General features: G+C 41.4%; 1 protein-coding gene across 1 annotated transcript in view; it reads left to right on the top strand.

Moving 5' to 3' along the window:
• Window positions 1–11,801, top strand: part of LOC141540411 (aryl hydrocarbon receptor-like) — a 59,650-nt gene extending 47,849 nt beyond the window's left edge. Inside the window, exons 7-11 of the mRNA XM_074264424.1 lie at window positions 1,120–1,322; window positions 1,888–1,997; window positions 4,315–4,456; window positions 4,679–6,296; window positions 8,093–11,801. Coding sequence (XP_074120525.1) covers window positions 1,120–1,322; window positions 1,888–1,997; window positions 4,315–4,456; window positions 4,679–6,296; window positions 8,093–8,248 — 2,229 coding nt within the window. The 3' untranslated portion in view covers window positions 8,249–11,801. The remainder of the gene's footprint in view (window positions 1–1,119; window positions 1,323–1,887; window positions 1,998–4,314; window positions 4,457–4,678; window positions 6,297–8,092) is intronic.
• The last annotated feature ends 7,599 nt before the right edge of the window (window positions 11,802–19,400 follow it).

The following is a 19,400-nucleotide window of genomic DNA, read 5'->3' as shown; positions in this document are numbered from 1 at the left end:
ATGAACACATTTCAGGCAGACCAGAGGGATCAAGCTCTGCCTGGATGTTCAGAACATTCCTAACTGAGGATTCTGAGCAGTTGTGATTATTTTCTATATTCTGAGCTATTGAAATTACACCGAGTTTGATGCACTATAAAGTCCTCAAACAGCCAAGGAGAAGACACATTGTTGTCAAACTAAAAAAAGCATTAATTGTTCGAACAGTGTCGGGGATTGAATTGTGAAGAGAAGGCAGCTCCTGGAGAAAAGATCCCTAAATCAGTGTACCAAACTCCATTAGAGGAGGAGGGCGTATGGGCTACCTATGGATGTAGAGAACCACACATTCTATCTGTTTATCTATATTGGGATTCATTTTTATTAAAGCTTTTTATTTTCAAAACATACACATGGACACTTTCAGCATTAACCTTGCAAAGCCTGCTCCAATTTTTCCCCTCCCCTAGACGGCAGGTAAAACGATATATATTAAACATGATAACAACTTATTTACTTTATTAAATTTAGTTACTTATTTACTTTATTAAACGTTTTTAATAAATTGCCTTTTCATTGGCTCTATGCATCATTTAATAACTTGCGCTTGGAGTTTGTGATCTATTGGTTGACACTTCTGCTCTAAGCTAGCCCCTAGGAAGGAGATGGGGAAACCCTGGGGAGGACTCAGCCCTGCTCCTTATTCCGCAGGGAGGATGGTGCCGAAGGTATCGAGGGTTGCTCAGATGCTTACCCAGAGACACTCCCACCCACTACAGTTATGTGTCATTTGACCATGAGCAGAACGGAAAAAATAGCATGAACCAAAGACTTCAACTCAGTCACTAGAATAAGAAGAAGCTGTAACTATGGGGTAATTCCTGCAAATGTGATCCTCGCAGGAGCAGATCCAAAGCCCCAAATCATATCCTATATATTTGAATATATTAATTTATTACATGATATTATATGATCATGTGATGTCATGTTATGTTAGATTATGTCATGTAATAGATTATATGTAAATTATATGAAACAGTCCAGTATGTTATAGTATGCAATGTTATGTGTAAAATATCTGTCTATACGTAAATACATACACATTATATACACATTTAAGCTATAATTCTTTTTCTACAGGCTTTAAGCCTCCAAGGCAGATTGAAACCTCTCCATGGGCAGAGTCCCAGATCCAAGAATGGGTCTCCAGTGCCCCCTCAGCTGGCGCTCTTTGCCATCTCTACTCCTCTGCAATCTGCATCCATTCTGGAGATCAGAACAAAAACCCTGACCTTCCGGACCAAGCACAAACTGGACTTTACACCTGTGGCCTGTGATGCTAAGTAAGCACGAGGGCAGGGCTGGTAGGAGCTGACCCTAATGGCCGCCCTTCTCCGATGCATCCGTCCTCCTCTGCTGCCCCGTTGAGGTCGGCAGGTGATCCCGGGTGCCTAAAGGCTGACTGGGATCTTAAGTGCGGAAATATGTATAGAAGAAGGGCACATGTTTAACCTATATTGGATTACTTGCTACATGGGGAGGGGGTGAGGAGAAGGGAGGGAGAAAAAAAATGGAACAAGGTTTTGCAAAGGTGAATTTTGAAAACTATCTGCGCATGAGTTTTGGAAATAAAAAGCTTTGTGTGTGTGTGTGTGTGTGTGTGTGTGTGTGTGTGTGTGTATACATATGTGACTTGGAAGAGCTTAGGGTCAGGTTGATCTTGCTAAGCAAGAAGGGAAAGGCCTAATGAAGAGATGGGTCATGTTGCCTCTCTCTATCTCATCTACAAAGTGGGAATAAGCTCCATCTTTTGAACAGAGGAAAATGGTTTCATTGTGAATGAGGATTAGAAAAATGGGGGGTGATATCAGCTTGCTCTGTGACTGCCACTGTGCTTCTTCTTCCTAGAGGGAAGCTGGTGCTAGGATACACAGAAGCGGAGCTGCGTATGCGAGGAACCGGCTATCAGTTTATCCACGCTGCCGACATGCTCTACTGCGCCGAGAACCACATCCGGAGTAAGAGTTGAGAGCCCTGCCCGGCCCCTGTTCTGCACTGCCCCTGTTGCTAACAGTAACACGACTGTGTTGATTTATCATCCTCCAAAAGGGGAACAGTTCCTTATAGACTCTCTAGCCGTTGGATCACTAACAAGCATGTGGTATCAGACAACGGCACCAAGAGTGGGTCTTCACGTTCTCCGGCATATTGAGGCTCCGGCCAGCATGGCGCTAGAACCCAGGGGTAGCCAACCACTACCTTTCTGGAGGGGTATTAGTTACAGTGCCCCTGGGGAGCAGTTTGATGAGGGGACACAGGATGGGCCCTATAGTTTATGAGGGGACACAGGGTGGGCCCTATAGTTTATGAGGGGACACAGGATGGGCCCTATAGTTTATGAGGGGACACAGGGTGGGCCCTATAGTTTATGAGGGGACACAGGATGGGCCCTATAGTTTATGAGGGGACACAGGGTGGGCCCTATAGTTTATGAGGGGACACAGGGTGGGCCCTATAGTTTATGAGGGGACACAGGATGGGCCCTATAGTTTATGAGGGGACACAGGATGGGCCCTATAGTTTATGAGAGGACACAGGATGGGCCCTATAGTTTATGAGGGGACACAGGGTGGGCCCTATAGTTTATGAGGGGACACAGGGTGGGCCCTATAGTTTATGAGAGGACACAGGATGGGCCCTATAGTTTATGAGGGGGACACAGGGTGGGCCCTATAGTTTATGAGGGGACACAGGATGGGCCCTATAGTTTATGAGGGGACACAGGGTGGGCCCTATAGTTTATGAGGGGACACAGGATGGGCCCTATAGTTTATGAGGGGACACAGGGTGGGCCCTATAGTTTATGAGGGGACACAGGGTGGGCCCTATAGTTTATGAGGGGACACAGGATGGGCCCTATAGTTTATGAGGGGACACAGGATGGGCCCTATAGTTTATGAGGGGACACAGGATGGGCCCTATAGTTTATGAGGGGACACAGGGTGGGCCCTATAGTTTATGAGGGGACACAGGGTGGGCCCTATAGTTTATGAGGGGACACAGGATGGGCCCTATAGTTTATGAGGGGACACAGGGTGGGCCCTATAGTTTATGAGGGGACACAGGGTGGGCCCTATAGTTTATGAGGGGACACAGGGTGGGCCCTATAGTTTATGAGGGGACACAGGATGGGCCCTATAGTTTATGAGAGGACACAGGATGGGCCCTATAGTTTATAGTTTTCCATCAATGGTTAAATCAATCACAAGTCCATTGGGGTATTGGAATATTAATTCACAAAATGGAGAGCCTCAGAGGTAAAAGGGATCCCCAGGGCATCTTGTCCCAAGATGAGAGGAATTCTTGTTTTTTTTGAGAATTCTGGAAATTCTCCTTCTCAAATTCACCCAGATCTGAACTACAACCTTCCTGATAGGCCTCCTATCAAAGAGCTCCAGTTTCCTCATATGGAAAAGAAATGGGGGTGACAACCTGATCCCTAAGGTGCCTTCCAGCTCTAGATGTGAGCATTTTAAATAAAATGGAGTAAATGATTTATTAAAGGTTCCAGGGCAATGGGGGATGCCCCTACTGGGAGTCAGTGTAACCTGGGATCAAATTCTGATCGTGACACTTAGTTGTCCAACCATGAGCCAATAATTTGCCAGAAAGAAGGAAAGAAGGAAGGAAGGAAGGAAGGAAGGAAGGAAGGAAGGAAGGAAGGAAGGAAGGAAAGAAAGAAAGAAAGAAAGAAAGAAAGAAAGAAAGAAAGAAAGAAAGAAAGAAAGAAAGAAAGAAAGAAAGAAAGAAAGAAAGAAAGAAAGAAAGAAAGAAAGAAAGAAAGAAAGAAAGAAAGAAAGAAAGAAAGAAAGAAAGAAAGAAAGAAAGAAAGAAAGAAAGAAGGAAAGAAGGAAAGAAGGAAAGAAGGAAAGAAGGAAAGAAGGAAAGAAGGAAAGAAGGAAAGAAGGAAAGAAGGAAAGAAGGAAAGAAAGAAAGAAAGGGAAGGAAAGAAAAGGAAAGGGAAGGAAAGAAAAGGAAAGGGAAGGAAAGGGAAGGAAAGTAAGGAAGGAAGGAAAGTAAGAAGGAAGGAAGGAAGGAAAGTAAGAAGGAAGGAAGGAAGGAAGGAAGGAAGGAAGGAAGGAAGGAAGGAAGGAAGGAAGGAAGGGAGGGAGGGAGAAAGAAAGAGAAAAGAATAATGATGCTCATGGTACCTCTCTCACAGTTTGTCATCAGAATCAAATTGGATAATGTCTAGAAAATGCTCTGTAAATTTTAATTTGTTAAAGACATAAGATGATAGTCTTATTAATCCTAACCCATTCACGTGTTTCCTAGTGATGAGAACTGGAGAAAGTGGTCTGACAGTATTTCGTCTCCTGACCAAAGAAAATCGTTGGCGATGGGTCCAGTCTAATGCCAGACTTGTCTACAGAAATGGCAAGCCTGATTACATCATCGCCACCCAACGGCCTCTTGTGTGAGTACCAAGCTTCTCTTGCAGCTCTGCATTTCCTTCTCAGGTGCCCAAACAGCTAAAAAATGAAGGGGGGTTGGGCCAGGATGGATCCTCTATTAGCCGACCAACTCTGCCAGGTGCCAAGGGACAAAGCCATTCTCTTGACACCGATGAGAAATTCTATGAGGAGAAACTGCATTTTTATTGTGTTTTTTGAAAATGTTGGTATTTCCTTCTCTGCAGGGATGAAGAAGGAGGAGAGCACCTTCAGAAAAGGTCCCTCCACCACCCTTTTACCTTTCTTACTGGGGAAGCCCTTCTGTACCAAGCCACCCACCCAGATCCTGCTTTTCCTGTCCCTTTCCAAACTGCAGGGAAAATTCCTAAATTCAAAAAGTCTCCCAAAGGAGAAAGGAGTCAGCTAGATCCCCCAGCTCCTAATTCACTTGTTGGTGCCATGATGCAACAGGATGCAGCCCTCTATGTGTCACACGCAGTCGTGACTCCGGAACTCGGCTTTAGTAGGGACATCTTCAGTCAGATTGAAGACCCCTCGGGGGCTAAGCTAACGGGAGACATTCTGGATGGATCTCCAAAGATGATTTCCTCAGAGGATGAGCAGAAAGAATTGGCTGATTTGAATCAAGGAGCTGCCCTTCTAACTACCCTGGATTCCCTGTCTCTTGACTATGATGAGAACTGCTCCAATAATGAGCTATTGGGTGCTCTGGAAAACCTGGGGCTTAACGCCGAGGAGCTAGAGCTCCTGCTGCTAGATGAGTGGAAGGTGAAGGGAGGAGAGATTCCAGGCTCTAGTCCATCTCTTAATGATGTGTTACCAAACAGGGAAATTGTGTCCCATGCTCACGGTTTCCTCTTAAACAAAAGTGAGGAGGAGCAGGTTGGGGATTCCCAGGCTTCCTTGAAAACTCATTCCTTGTCGAGCCCAAGCCAAGAACCTGATGTCAACAATTCTCAAATGGCACATCATTATCTTGGGCTAAATGAAGCCCATGGACCACAACCCATCCAGGTAGCCCAGATACTGTGCCTTCCAAATACAATGGACCAGCATGGTGTAAGCCAGAAGCAGCCAAGTCACCTTGCTTGGGAGCCTGTGGCAAATGAGAGCCATCACCAGAACAGTCGTGCATCATGGAGACAGCCGCCAGTAACATCGCAGGCTCTGTCTGCTCATTTCTCCCAGTCACCCGGACAGCTCCAGCAGCAGTGGCCACCATCCCATAGCTCAGGCCTTCGGAGTCCTCCCTTTTCTCATCAATCCTTAGAAAACCCTTGCCAGCCCAAACACAGTCAACAGCTTTTGGAGAATCCTTTGCATGGAAATCCCCAGTCCCCGTTTCAGCATCAATCCCCCAACCAACTTCACATTCAACCAGAGCAATTCCATGGCCATGGCCCCTCAGAAACCCTCCTACAGTCTAACACTGACCAGAGCTTATTTATGAACAGGATTCAGAGCAGGGATTCACCCATTCAGCAAATTCTAAGTGGCAACTTATGGCCAAACCACATCTCCAGGGTTCAGTACTCGACTCAAACAAAACTTCTGGACCAGGCAAGGAAAAGTCCCGGACCACCGCTCCCCTCAAGAAATGATCAACGATGTTCTAGCAAGCCCCTGGCCCGGGTCAAGCGAGATAAGTTAGACAATATGGATACTGTCCAAAGTCATGGGCCTGGAGCCGAGATGGAACCTGGACAAAGATTCTTGCATCCCTGCAGATGTCACCCCATTCCTTCAAAACCTTCTTCATCCATCTCTCCTGAGGCCACGTTTCCGCTGCACAATTTCACTTCTGACTATCTTATTAATGGAGATGGATGCCAGGAGACCCTGGTGAGTTCTGGGTGGATCTGGGCATGGCAATTAACCCGGATGCTACTCAGAAAGCATAATTCTCATTGGCTCTTTCCAATATGGTGTGATCCTTAAGCACATTTATACAAATGGACCGGGCTTTTCCAGTCATGTTTGTAACTAATTATAAGCACAAGTACAATAATGTATCTTCTCATATAATTCACAGAATGTTATGCTATGTGTTCTAGCAATCTAGATCAGGGAGTCTGCTCACTAGCCATCACTGCTCAGGATTATCTGGAAACTGAGGGATCTCAGAGTGAGATTCAAAAGGAATAGGTCCCATTTGGGAGGAACCAGACTTAGGAGATCACGGTTTTGGGAAGTCCAGGATGACTGATCAGTGATTGCCTGCCAACTGTCATCTTAAAGAGTTTTCCTAAACGTATTTAGAGATTAAGTGACTTCCCTGGAATCAAGCAGCCAAATTCTGGCAGAAGTGGGACTTCCTATCTTTTGGGTTCCACTGTCAACCCAGAGAGCCGTAGTTACACTATCTTTTATGTACCATATTTTAGGAAGTTTTCTCAATCATCTGGAAAGTATTCAGTGGAGGGAGCCAGGTTGGTGAAGGCTCAGCATGTCTATGGTCTCTTATCATCTTGGATGATTATTCACCATTCTGAGTACCTTCTCTTTTTTTTAAATTTTATTTATTTATAATTTTTTGACAGTATATATGCATGAATATTTTTTTATAACATTATCCCTTGTATTCATTTTTCCAAATTATCCCCTCCCTCCCTCTACTCCCTCTCCTAGATGACAGGTAATACATACATTTTACATGTGTTACAGTACAACCTAGATACAATATATGTGTGTAAATCCCATTTTCTTGTTGCACATTAATTATTAGCTTCCGAAGGTATAAGTAACCTGGGTAGACAGACAGTAGTGCTAACAATTTACATTCAGTTCCCAGTGTTCCTTCTCTGGGTGTAGTTGTTTCTGTCCATCATTGATCAGCTGGAAGTGAGTTGGATCTTCTTTATGTTGAAGATTTCCACTTCCATCAGGATACATCTTCATACAGCATTGAAGTGTACAGCGATCTTCTGGTTCTATTCATTTCACTGAGTACCTTCTCTTGATACTCTCTAGTTTATCAAATCTTTCTTACCCTGTGTTGCCCAGAACTGGTGACCGCATTGCATGTGGTATTTGCCCAGGGTAGAGGATTATTGGAATTATCACAGACCCTCTTAATGTAGCCAAAGTACTTGTCCTACCTGCCATGTCACTCTGTTGATTCTTATGGAAGTTCCTCTCCCCCGGTCCTTGTGCCTTCTCTGGACAAATAAATGTAAAATCATGCACAGGAGGATTCTGGGCTCGGGCAGGATGTCTGGAATGGAGCAGTCAGTCCACTCATTTACTTGCCAATCCTTTGTCGCTCGGATGGGCAAGGCATTGTATGGGGTCTATGCTACATAACAATTCAGAGCAAAAGGGAAATTTCACTCAAACAACTGCAGCAGCTCTTGTAGGAAAATGGAGCCCATGCAGATGGAATGGAGCCAAATGACAGTTAGTATCCTTTACCCCCTTAGCCTGGCAAGTTCTCGGGGAAAAAATTTCCATGTTCAATATCTCAATCCTTCCAATCCAGACAGATATTATATTGTATTAAAGAGGTTTCTCTCTTCAAAACAACGGATACCAGACCTTGTAGGATCCAGGATATTATCTTTGAATTTCTGTGCAAACTTTCTTCCCACACTTTACTTCTGAGACACAATTAATAATTTCTTCATTTTTCTTTTTCCCAGGCAGGAAACCTAGATGGCTTGAACAACAGATCCATGGGATCCTGGGGAGACTTCCTCCTGCCCAGTGGACAGCCCCATGCCAGCTCAGAGAGACACTCCTGCCCCAAAATATTTCCTCAGTCATCTTCTTCCTCCAAGGGTGACTTTTATTTTTGAGTAAAAGTTTCACATCGACAAAACATGAGCAATTCAAAGCCACATGATGAGATAAGCCAATATTTAAGTTAAAAAAAAAAGAGGTTTGTATTAATTCTTCTGCTTATCTCTTCTCCCTTCATGCCTTCATCTTCAGCCATGGAGCTCTCATGGAATAACTTGAGAAATGTGTAGATAAGAAATGAAAATGAAAGAAGGCTATCGGAAAGGATTCCATCTCCACTACAATATTGTACACGGTTCATCTACCATCTGCTGGAATGAGGATGAGTTGTCAATGAGCCACATTCATAGACTAACCTACCTCTATTCTTGTTCATTAACCTTAGAAATTGGCTCTTATCATTGTCAAGAGCTTCTTAAAAGCCTTTACATCAGAAATCTAGAACTCAAGGATGCTTCTATGGATATTTCCACATTTGTAGATAGAGAACATAGAATTCAGACCTTTGGGGTCATCTAGTACCATCCTATCATTTACAAGCAGAGAAACCGAGGCTCAAAAAGCCATTTTCACCAATTTAGAGTTGTGATGACTTGCTAGATATCACACAATCAGTGAATAGCAGAACTGGATTCCAACTCAGAACCTCTGTCTTCAAATCTCATGTTCTTTTTACTGATGATGAGGACATTAAAAAAAAGAAATAGGTATAAACAAGTGAAAAAGAGAAAAAAGCTGGGATGGGGCCAGATAGCTGAGGTCCCATGGATCTTAGATATGGGACAAGCTTAGACTCAGGTTATTGACTGCCTGTCTCTTTCCAGTTGAGTTGATCTCTCAAGCTTAGTAAGTGAATTTGTGTTTGTCGTACAAACTTCCAGGCTTTCAGCTAATGCAGCTTAAAGCACTGTTTGGCTGAAGAAGCAGAATTCCAGTCTGGAATGAGAGGGCGGGAGTAACAAAACTCAACCTGTGAGACGTTTCTGGGTTGTACAAAATTAATATCTTAGTCAACTTTCCTTAATGTGGTAGATCTAATTTCAGTGGCTTTCAAATGGAGGAAATCAGAGTTTCGTTGTGTCCGTGGGGTTTGTGCAATGGCCCTCTGCTGTGAGGGAGACACTGGTCTGACGAAATCCTTCCCACACTGGTCTGTAATAAACCTACCTGAGTGGGGCTCAGGATAGACCTGCTTTTTCTTGCCCTCCATCTTATGCAAGGAAACTGCAGGTGGCTCATACTTCCATAGCGCATTAAGGTTTAAAAAGCTCTTTACAGATTTTATTTTGCATCCCTGTGAGGTAAGTGCTATTAGTCCCATTTTCCAAATGATTAAACTAAGGTCCACAGAGATGAAGTAACTGTTTTGCCCAGTATCCTATGCAGAGTTTCTATGTAGGATTGGAATTGATCCTGATTGTAAGCCCAGCTACTCCATGTTATCTGTATTCAGAGTTTTGATAATAAGTGTCTTTAAAACATCCAATTTGATAAACATCACATGAAATCCAGTCCTGGGTTAAGAATTATCAACAATTGTCCTTTCATGTCATTGTATTTTTGCACTTTGGTGTTAGGTTCTTACTAAGTGCTAATGAGATAATGAGATATTAGGTTCTTACTAAGTGCTAAGTCTGTACTTAACATTTCTCTAGTTCTGGCCTTTCCTAGTAGTTTGACTTGTGAATTCCTAAGGAAGAGCTTGCGTGCTTGGGAGGAGCAAGCTCATTGGTTGAAGTACTTCTTCCCAGAAGCCCTTGCATTATCCCACGCTCATTCTCTGGGAGGATAAAAGAGGACATCACTCCAGAGATAGGAGAAGTCTTGAGACTTCTGGGAAGAACCACTTCAACCAATGAGCTTCTTCTTCTATCTCACTTAGCAAGAACCTAACACTTTGGGATGGATACAATTCACAGGCAATGAAATACAGATATCAAATTTCAATAAGGACACACTTGTAAAAAAGAAAAGCAAAATAAATTAGAATTGGAGCAAATAGATTTTTTCAGCTCCCAGGAGCTGTGAGGAGGAGAGATCTATTAGGAAAGGAAAGAAATGGAACTGAACAGAGTATTTTTGATGGATCTCATTGGAAAAGTATGTCAGTCAGTGCTAAGATGCAAAGTACCAGTTGGGAACTTGGTTCAGAACAAAAACCTTTTCTATGTCCTCATGTTACATGGAACATACTGTAGCCTTCAAAATGTTGTAGTCCATTTTTTTTTCATTCCCATCAGTCTTACTTCCCTTTCCGGGTTCCAAAGTTGGAGTTTTTATGACAATGAATGTTATTGCTGGTCATGGTACTGTGTGATCCATAGTGGGCCCCTACTGCTTAGTTTCTACCTTTAATAATCACCAAATAGTTTCTCCAAATAAAGACGAGGTATAAGGAGAAAGATTTGAAGACGCATCCCTTACTATCTGGTATTCTAATTGTCAGACCTGAAAAAAGAATGAGTGAATAAATAAATGAATGAATTATAGTTTGGCTATATCTACATCTAGACAAACCTTAAAGGAAAGACGCAATCATTGGGAGGGTAAAGGCTGAAGGGCTGTGTTTTTGTTTAAAGATTTTGGAGCTAAGAGAATGCTTCATTTAAATTGGGAAATGCCGATTTTTCTTAGGGCATTGCATGTGTAAGGAAGGACATTGATAAGTAGAAGAAAATCTAGAACAGGGCACTTGAGTATAAAAAGTCTGAAGCCTGGGCCTTATGAGGAACAGTGGAAGGAACCTAAAGAAGAAAAGGCTCAAAGATGGGAATGATGGCTGACTCGAACTATTTGAAAGGCTGCTTTAGAAAAGAAGAATTAGACTTTTTTAAACTTGGATCCATAAGGCAATAGTTGGAGAGCTGGATAGAATATGCAAGGAGACAAATTTAGGCTCCATACACAGAATTATTTCCTAAACAGCTCCTAGCAGCTGCTTCAAAGGTCATTGACTTTTTGAATTTTAGAAAGTTTTCAAGAAAAGTTATGATAACTATAATTTAAGCATGTAATCCATTAGATTCTTGTTGAGAATTGTGGTCCCTTCCAAATATTATGGAAAATTATCACTCCTTATAATCTATGGTAAATGTCAGTAAAACTTTAGTTCATCCATAGTTGAAAGCCATGGAATGGGGAATCATTGATTGAGCAAGAGAGAAATTTGTGGACACAAGCCATTTCCCACTGGCATTCATAATATATAGAAAATGCATATCTATGTTGGGTCCATAAACCATGTGTCATTGTCCTTGGACTCAATCACAGGAAAGGTATAGAAACATCTTAATTGTCTGGGATGTCATTGATCTCGGATCCTGAGACAGGGTAGGCTTTGTATTCTGGCTGGACTTGCACAGAATATGGGGGGAAAGGAAAACAAAATCCAACATTTTTGATGTGACTGTCCAATGACATTCAAGTGGAGGCTTAGTCTACAGTGGTGTTGCTCATGTTAAGAAAGGGAAACCATTGAGCCCCTTTCTCGCCGTCACCATAGACTCTGAAACTATGGTTTGATCCCATGAGATGGAATGAGGTTACATTTTTATTCTTATTTTATTGGGAAAAAATAACCAAATAAATGTATCTCTTTAAATGTCAAAATTGTCTCCTGTGATATCAAAGAAGTAGAAAGAATACCCCAAATTTCAGAAATTATAGCTGCTGTAGAGTAAAGGTCTTGATGTATATGTATTTTTTTTTCTGTGTTCAGAAGATACTGGGTGATTTTGAGTTTGATGTATCGTAGGTAAAAAGGAAGGAAATTGGGGGACAGTGAAGTTGATGAACATAAGCCATTATGAACAGAGGCCATTATCAACTTGTGTTGATAATATGCAGGAAATACATAGCACACATATGTCATTGTCCTTAGAGTAAATTGTAGGAAATTGACTTTTTTCTCCTCACCTTTGAATTTTTGTTTTGATTTTAGAGTTCTAAAATTCAATTATATATTCACTTTTCTTACAATATTATTTTTAAAAAATTATTTAATATCAGTGCTCCATTAGCTTTCAAAACTATGCTTATATGATTACTCAAGACTTGAGAGCACTGTGACTTCAGGCACTAGTGTGGTACCCCTTCTACAGAGACAACACCTTCCCTAATACACACATTTATATGGTCAAACTCTTCATGAGATGCTGGGGACAACAACATTTGTCACAGTGTAGTCAGCTTTCTGATGTTGAAGTTCTCCAATTAGTTTTGGCAGTCAGTCAATTAACAAGAACTTATCAAGCAATGAGTATGTGTAAGGCTCTGTTCTAGGCAATGGGAATATGAATGCAATAATCTCTTTTCTCTTGGGGGTGGATAATGCAACATATCCAAAATAAATGCATATTGATATGATAAAGGGAAGGATGAAGTGAGTGAATCAGTCAAGGATTGTTGAAGGACATGGGATTGGAGCTGAGTCTTTATGAGAACTAGGGATTCTAAGAAGGCAATGGAAAGGAAGGGAGAAGAGAGAGGAGAATAAGAAAAAAGGAGAAGAGAGAGGAGGAGAAGAAAGGAAGAGAAGAAGAAAGGGAGGAGGAGAAGGAGAAAGAAACCAGGAGAGAGGGAGAAAGAGAGAGATAGAAAATACAAGCATGGGTGAGGACAGACATGGAATATTGTCTACAAGGCCCACCAAGCAAACCAGGCTTGCTTGATTGTTATGAAGGGAAGAAATGTGTAATCAGCCTGGAAAGAAAGGCTGAAACCAGATTTTTTAAGGGTTTTTAATGTTGAACAGAATTTGTGTTTCATTCTTAATCCAACAGGGGTTTCTTGAACAGGGGATGAAGGAAGTGGATAGTAACTCAAAGCAATATCTGTGCAGAAGATGAATTGGAAAGGAGAGAAATAGCTCCACATGGGGAGGCCATGCAATCCATCATTCATTCCCAGGATTTAACAGGACTCCGTAAAAAGTAGCTCAGCCATTTAATTGCCTTCGAGGACAAACCAGACTATCTAAATTAGGGCTAATAGATATTCCAGAAGAAAAGGACAAGACAGATTTTCCAAGACTAAATTTGGAGAAATAGCTGAGATGAAATTTCCTGGAGCTAAAAAGAACCAATAAACTTGTCTTTAAGCAAAAAAGAAAAATACACAGAAGGCTTTCTGTGAAGGATCTGGTTTGCAAGACCTCAAGCCCATAAGGGCTAAACTTCTGAATCCCATAAATAAAGACAGGATTTTTTGGGCCACATAAAAGGAAGGAGCACTGGCTTCAATTATGACATCATGTAATTATGTACCAACATTAAAAGCAGAGACAGGAAATGGGCCCAAAAAGGCATGCAATGGGAGGAATTGGTCTGGGTGATTATTCTGCCTTCAGACAAATATCCTCATTGCCCCTTTGGGAACAGAGTTCGAGAGCTCTATAGAAGTCCTGCCTTTGGGGTGAGGAGGCCTTGGCATTTAGACAGTCTGGAGGGCATTCACCTCATTTAATCCCTTATTTTAACTGCTCCACCCAAATCCCCAACTCCATGGTCTTAAGATCCTGAAGAAGGAAAGTGCACGCACACACACACACACACATGATCCACCACAAACACATCTTCAAGACTATGTAGTACAAAAGGGACCCATAACCTTCCAAGTTCCACTATGATCAAATCAGCTCAGATGAGGTAGGAACCCTTTTACAATCTTTCACAGTCATATTATATGTCACCTTGCTCAAGGTGAATAACATTGGCCAGTTTGAAGAATGGCAGAAGTTTGGTTCTACCAATGTACAGCTTGAAGTAGTCCTTAATCAATCAAGCATCATCTCTGAAGTGCAGGATCAATTTTCCAGAATCTGGGATTTCCCAGATTGAAGTTCTAGAATACACACACACACACACACACACACACACACACACATATATATATATATATATATATATATATATATAATATAGAAATTCTAGAATCTAGAAAATCTAGAATATAATCTTCTTCCTGATTCCTGCTGTCCAAGGAAGAAGAGGAGAAAAAAAGGAGGAGAAAGACCAAGTGGCCTTCATACAGTTAGTTAAGGCCTTCAAAATGCTTACATAAATTTGATCTCCACAACAATTCTTGGAGGCTTAATATCAATAGCATGACAACTACAGATAGGAATTTGTAGATTATAGAAGGCATTAGCATCCCATTAACAGAATATGAAAAGATCAAGAAAAATGAAAATAACAGAGAAAACAAAGACTTAAAGAAGCCATCTGCACTAATAAAATAGAATTAATAGATATTTGGTGAGAAATTATTGTGATACAGGAGCCACCTGCCAGTGGCTGCTGGAGGTCTCTTATGTTCCATGTTTGGGCACCATATGTAGTGTGCTTTCTAGAGTCCCCATGCTGGGGTGCCAAAATATACCATCTGGACTAGCTCTCTGGAGGATCTCAGGACCAGCCTGATTCCTTGGTCTTAGTGGAGGAGTGAAGAAGGCAGGAGACCCATGAGGATGGCCAAAGATGGAGTCCTCTCAGCCCTTAAATACCTTAGTATGATTACATCATTACAGCACACTGAGTATGTGCAGACTAGAGAACCATTATATCATCACATCACACTGAGCAAGTGTTAACTATAAGAACCCTGCTATTGATATGTAAATATCTCTTACTGTAATATCCCTTGCTTCAAGTAGAAAACAGATGGTCAAGTCCTCCCTGACTTCTCAGAAAAGGTGAGAGCACCAAAGGGAGGTGGGGAGCCAAACCAGACATTGTCAGCAGGCTCTCTCTGCACTGAAGGGTCTTATACCTTAGCCAGAGTTCCTCCATTATCGGTGGTCCTCTACAAGAAGTACATGAGGTGAGCTCCCAGCTATAACTTTTACAGTTCTACAATTTGATGAATAAATATTTTATATAGAGCCTTTACAAAATTTGAGCTTAGTAAACACAAGAATGTGGACATTTCATATTTCATCATGTAAGAGTATAATGCAAGCAAAAAAAAACATTGGGGGAGGGAGATAAAAGTAAAATTTAAACATGTGTACAGGGAAAAACAATCTCCTAACAACAGTTCAATCAGAGAAGAAATCCAAAAAAAAAACTGTTTAAAAGACATATAAAAACAGAGGAAATATATAGCTACAGCATTCTCCTGATCTATCAAATTATAGCCTTCAGAAAGGACCTGAAAGTCAGATTGATATTCTTGATGAAGCCATGCTTGTATTTTGTGATTATTGTTTTCTATTTTAAATGTTCAATCTCCAACATGGTCAGGAAAGTCAAGTTCATGATCCTCTATTTTGTAGAAGCCATTCTCAGCATTGTCTGCCTTTCTATAAACTTGTTGCTTTTCTTGCTTTTCAAAATCTCTCAGATATCCCTTAGAGCGACTCTGCAGTCACACCAGCCATTTTTTTATATTTGAGATTGTAGTTCATCTGAAACTGATGATTTGAATTCATTAAGGGCATCCCAGTTATCTCTTATTCTCTTCTTAAAAATAAGAGGAGAAAAGGAGAGGTCTGCACACAATGTCCATTGATCTAAGACCTTTGATACTGTTAAGTCAGGAAGGCTTATGGAAAATTATGGCAGAATTTGGTTGCCTAGAGAAATTCCTGGGTATAATACATTAGTTCCACAAAGGACATGCTTGCATGAGTTCTGAATCAATAGACAATGGACTTGTGCTCTCCTAGTCCTTAAGGGAGGGAAGCAAAGCTTGTGACTGCTCCCATGATTTTCAGCAGCATGTTTTTTTTGTGATGTTGTAGACTGCCTTCAATGAGGGTGAAAACAGCATCAAGGGCTACTACTGCACTAAGTGTGAATTCTTTAATTGGAAAGGTCCACCAGCCAAGACTAAAGTAGAAGGAGAATTGGTACATGACGTTTTATTTATGATTGTGCACTCACTGAAGCCTGTGAGGTTGAGATGCAGCAAAATATGCCTCAGTTGTCTGTTGCTTATGCTAATTTTGGCCTAACAATTAACATCAAGAAAGCAGGTTCTCCATCAGCCAGCACCAAGCCATTCACATGTGGAACCGTTGACTAAGGCAAACAGAAAAAAATTGAATGCTTTGGGTAACTTCATTCATTTTGGCAGTTTAATCTGTAGGGCTGTATATGCTGATGATGAGATTGACACTCCCAGTGTTTAGGAGGGTCTGAAGCAAAGGGTGAGCCTGAAGAGGTATTAAACTGACTCCCAAACTGAAGGTCTAGAGGGCCATCATGTTGATCTTATTGTTCTATGCCTGGGAAATCAGAGCCATGACTGGAAACTGAATTGCTTCCATTTAAATTGTTTTAAGATCACCTAACAAGATAAGATCCTTTCTCAAATGGAACTGTCAGACATTTAAACTCTACTGTAGAGATGTACCTTCAAAAGACTGACCACAGTGCTCCAATGGCAAAGTGTGTTTGCCTAAAAGACTTTTACAGAGAAGTCACACAAGATAAGGAATCACCTGGAGGTCAGAAGAATACATAAAAGGACCCATTCAAAGTATCTCTGAAGAACTTTGGAAGGGATTGTGGGACACGGGAGCTTCTGGCACAGGACTGTCCAGCGTGGTGTGCCTGCATCAAAGAAGGCACTGTGCTCAAGGAGCAAAGCTCAAAAGCCAAGTGAGATGCCCAAATCTGGAGACATCTCCACTCAAATGTCTGTGCCTAACTGGAGGTAGAACCTTCCAAGCTCATATTGATCTGATCAGTCATAGTTACATACTGGAGCCCAGCAAAGTGATGTCATTTTGGTCCTGTTTGAAAATAAGGCATAACCAACTGGTTTCTCCTTACTTATCTTGAGCATCAATTTATAATCAGTCATTTTAATTCCATTCCCTCCTCTCCAAAGATCCTTTTTTTTTTTGCAATGAATGTCAAAGCAAAGGAAGAAAGAAAGAAAAAGAAAGAGAAAAATAATTGAACATTTCTGGCTTCTATCTCTTATCAGATTTCACCGTTTTATCCACTTAATCAATGATCTAGTCTTTGCTCCTTCCTTTTCTTCTCAACATAATTTTGTAAATATGATACATGTTCTTTCCTCCACATTTCTCTCTGCTTCCTAGATTTTATCTCCTGTAAATATTGGAAGAAACATAACAGTCAAAATATTCATAGTTCTCTTTATGGCATATAATCAAGGGTTACATATTAGCTGATTTCTCTCTTTTCGGATTCAGTTAAAAATGCTTTTCCAAGACTCAAAGCAAGTTTGTTCTTACTTAGCTGTTCTGGATGCGTTCCCTCTCTATTCTGTCCAGCTATCAAGGGTTCTTTAGAAAATAAAATCTCATTCCCAGTCAACTTGTTAACCAGCTGTATACTTCCAAAGTCCATTTTCCCCTTTTTACTTTCTTACCTTCGGTGGGCAGCAGCAATAAAATATGATCCTTGCCTCTCCCTAATGTCTTTTGTTGCTCGTCCAAGACTAAAATAAAATAGTCTATGTGGGGATCAAACCCTGTGGCCTTGATGCCTTGGGCATGACACTAATCAGTTGAACTAACTGAATGTTTGGGCCCTTCCTCACAAAAATCTTTGGAAAATAGCCAGCAGTCTTCTTTGAGGAAAATTTGGCATATTAAAAGGTTCATTTGTTTAAAATCCAACATCAGACACTAGCTAACTGTATGACTCTAGGCAGGTTCATTAACTTCTGCCTCGGTTGGCTCATCTGTTAAATGGGAATAATAACAATAAAATGGGAATAATAATAAATGTATCTTCCAGGGTTCTTGTAAGGATAAAACGAAACTGCATATGTAAAGTGCTCTACAAATGTTAATTCAACATAGAAATGGAAACAGAAAGCCTATAGGCAGAAAAAATAGAAATAATATTAATTTAAATCTAAGGCTTTAAAAAAGAAGTCTGTGACTCCAAGAAATCAGAAAAAGAAATATCATAATAAAGGCAAAAATAAAACACATAATTTAAAAAAGGATTCTTAAAGAAAATTCTTCGCTTAATAAAACTTTTAAAATGGACAAATCCTTTGGATGTGTGTGTGTGTGTGTGTGTGTGATAAGATATGGAGAAAATAAATGACCAAAATGAAAAAAAGGAAAGAAAGGCAATAATCTTTCTCTTTCTCTTCCATTTGAAAGAGTCCTGGCTAGAGAGAGAAAGGGTGACAAGCCTTCCCATCTGAGCCATCAGCAGTGGATGCCTCAGTGCCCACAGAGAGCTGTCTGGACAGATATTTCTACCACCCCATGCCTGAGGTTTGCCTCCAGCACCCAAGTGCTTCTTCATATATTATATATGGGGTGGATCTCTCCATCCTGAGCCACAGAGTGGAGCCATTCACATGGGAGGCCTCTCAGCTGGTAAGCAAAAGCCCAGGGAGAGAATCTGCCCCTGCCAGCTGCCTCAGCCCCTTCCCTACTCCTGTTCCTGCCACCACTAGTAGCCTAGAAAAAAGGCCGAACATTTCTAGAGCCTCACACTTGCCACAAGACTTTGGAGTTTACATACGACAGGAGAATGGACTGAGTGCTGGATGTGTGACTAATGAGGAAAATCTGGGGTCAAATTCTACAGACATTATCTAAGCTCTGAGACCAGGGGGTGCTGTCTGAGACTAGAAATTATAACAGCACATGGAGAGCTTTTCTCAAGAGATTTTCTAGTTCATCCCTCATTTCTGAGCTGAGGCACTCAGAGGCACTCAAATTTCTATCTTCTGATGGGGCAGAAGTACAATGAGAACTGGACATGGGTTCAAATCCTGACTTTTCTCCTCAAAGCCTACATGACTTTAGGCAAGTCCCTTTTTCCATCTGGGTCTTAGTTTTCTTTTCCTCTCTATAGTCAGAAGGTTGGACTAGAGGGCTTCTGGATCCCCCTTGGCTTGGAATCTAGAAGTTTGTGACTGAGTGTGGTACCTTTTCAGAGATTTCACACTGTTGTTTCCTCCCCCACCTAGCCTTGGAACTGCCTAGTAAAGGCTCTTACCAGTAAAGATAAGAAAGTGTGGACAAGACCCCAAAGCACGTGCTTAATAAATGCTTCATGCCTTCATTGCATCGCTCTGCCCCCCATCCCCACCCCAAATCCCTCACTTAACAGATGAGGATTCCAAGATTTAGATAAAAGACAAGACTAATTGAAGGTCACAGCAAAGCAGTGGAGAAAATAGCTCAGGGTTAAATCCCTTACCACAATTTGATTCCTGACAGGAACAAATAATGATGAATGTTGGAGGGGCTGTGGGAAAACT

This window comes from Sminthopsis crassicaudata, chromosome 4, assembly GCF_048593235.1.
Source record: "Sminthopsis crassicaudata isolate SCR6 chromosome 4, ASM4859323v1, whole genome shotgun sequence".
NCBI lineage: Eukaryota > Metazoa > Chordata > Mammalia > Dasyuromorphia > Dasyuridae > Sminthopsis > Sminthopsis crassicaudata.
The sequence above is the reverse complement of the archived record's forward strand: the minus strand, read 5'-3'. Positions and strand labels throughout refer to the sequence as shown.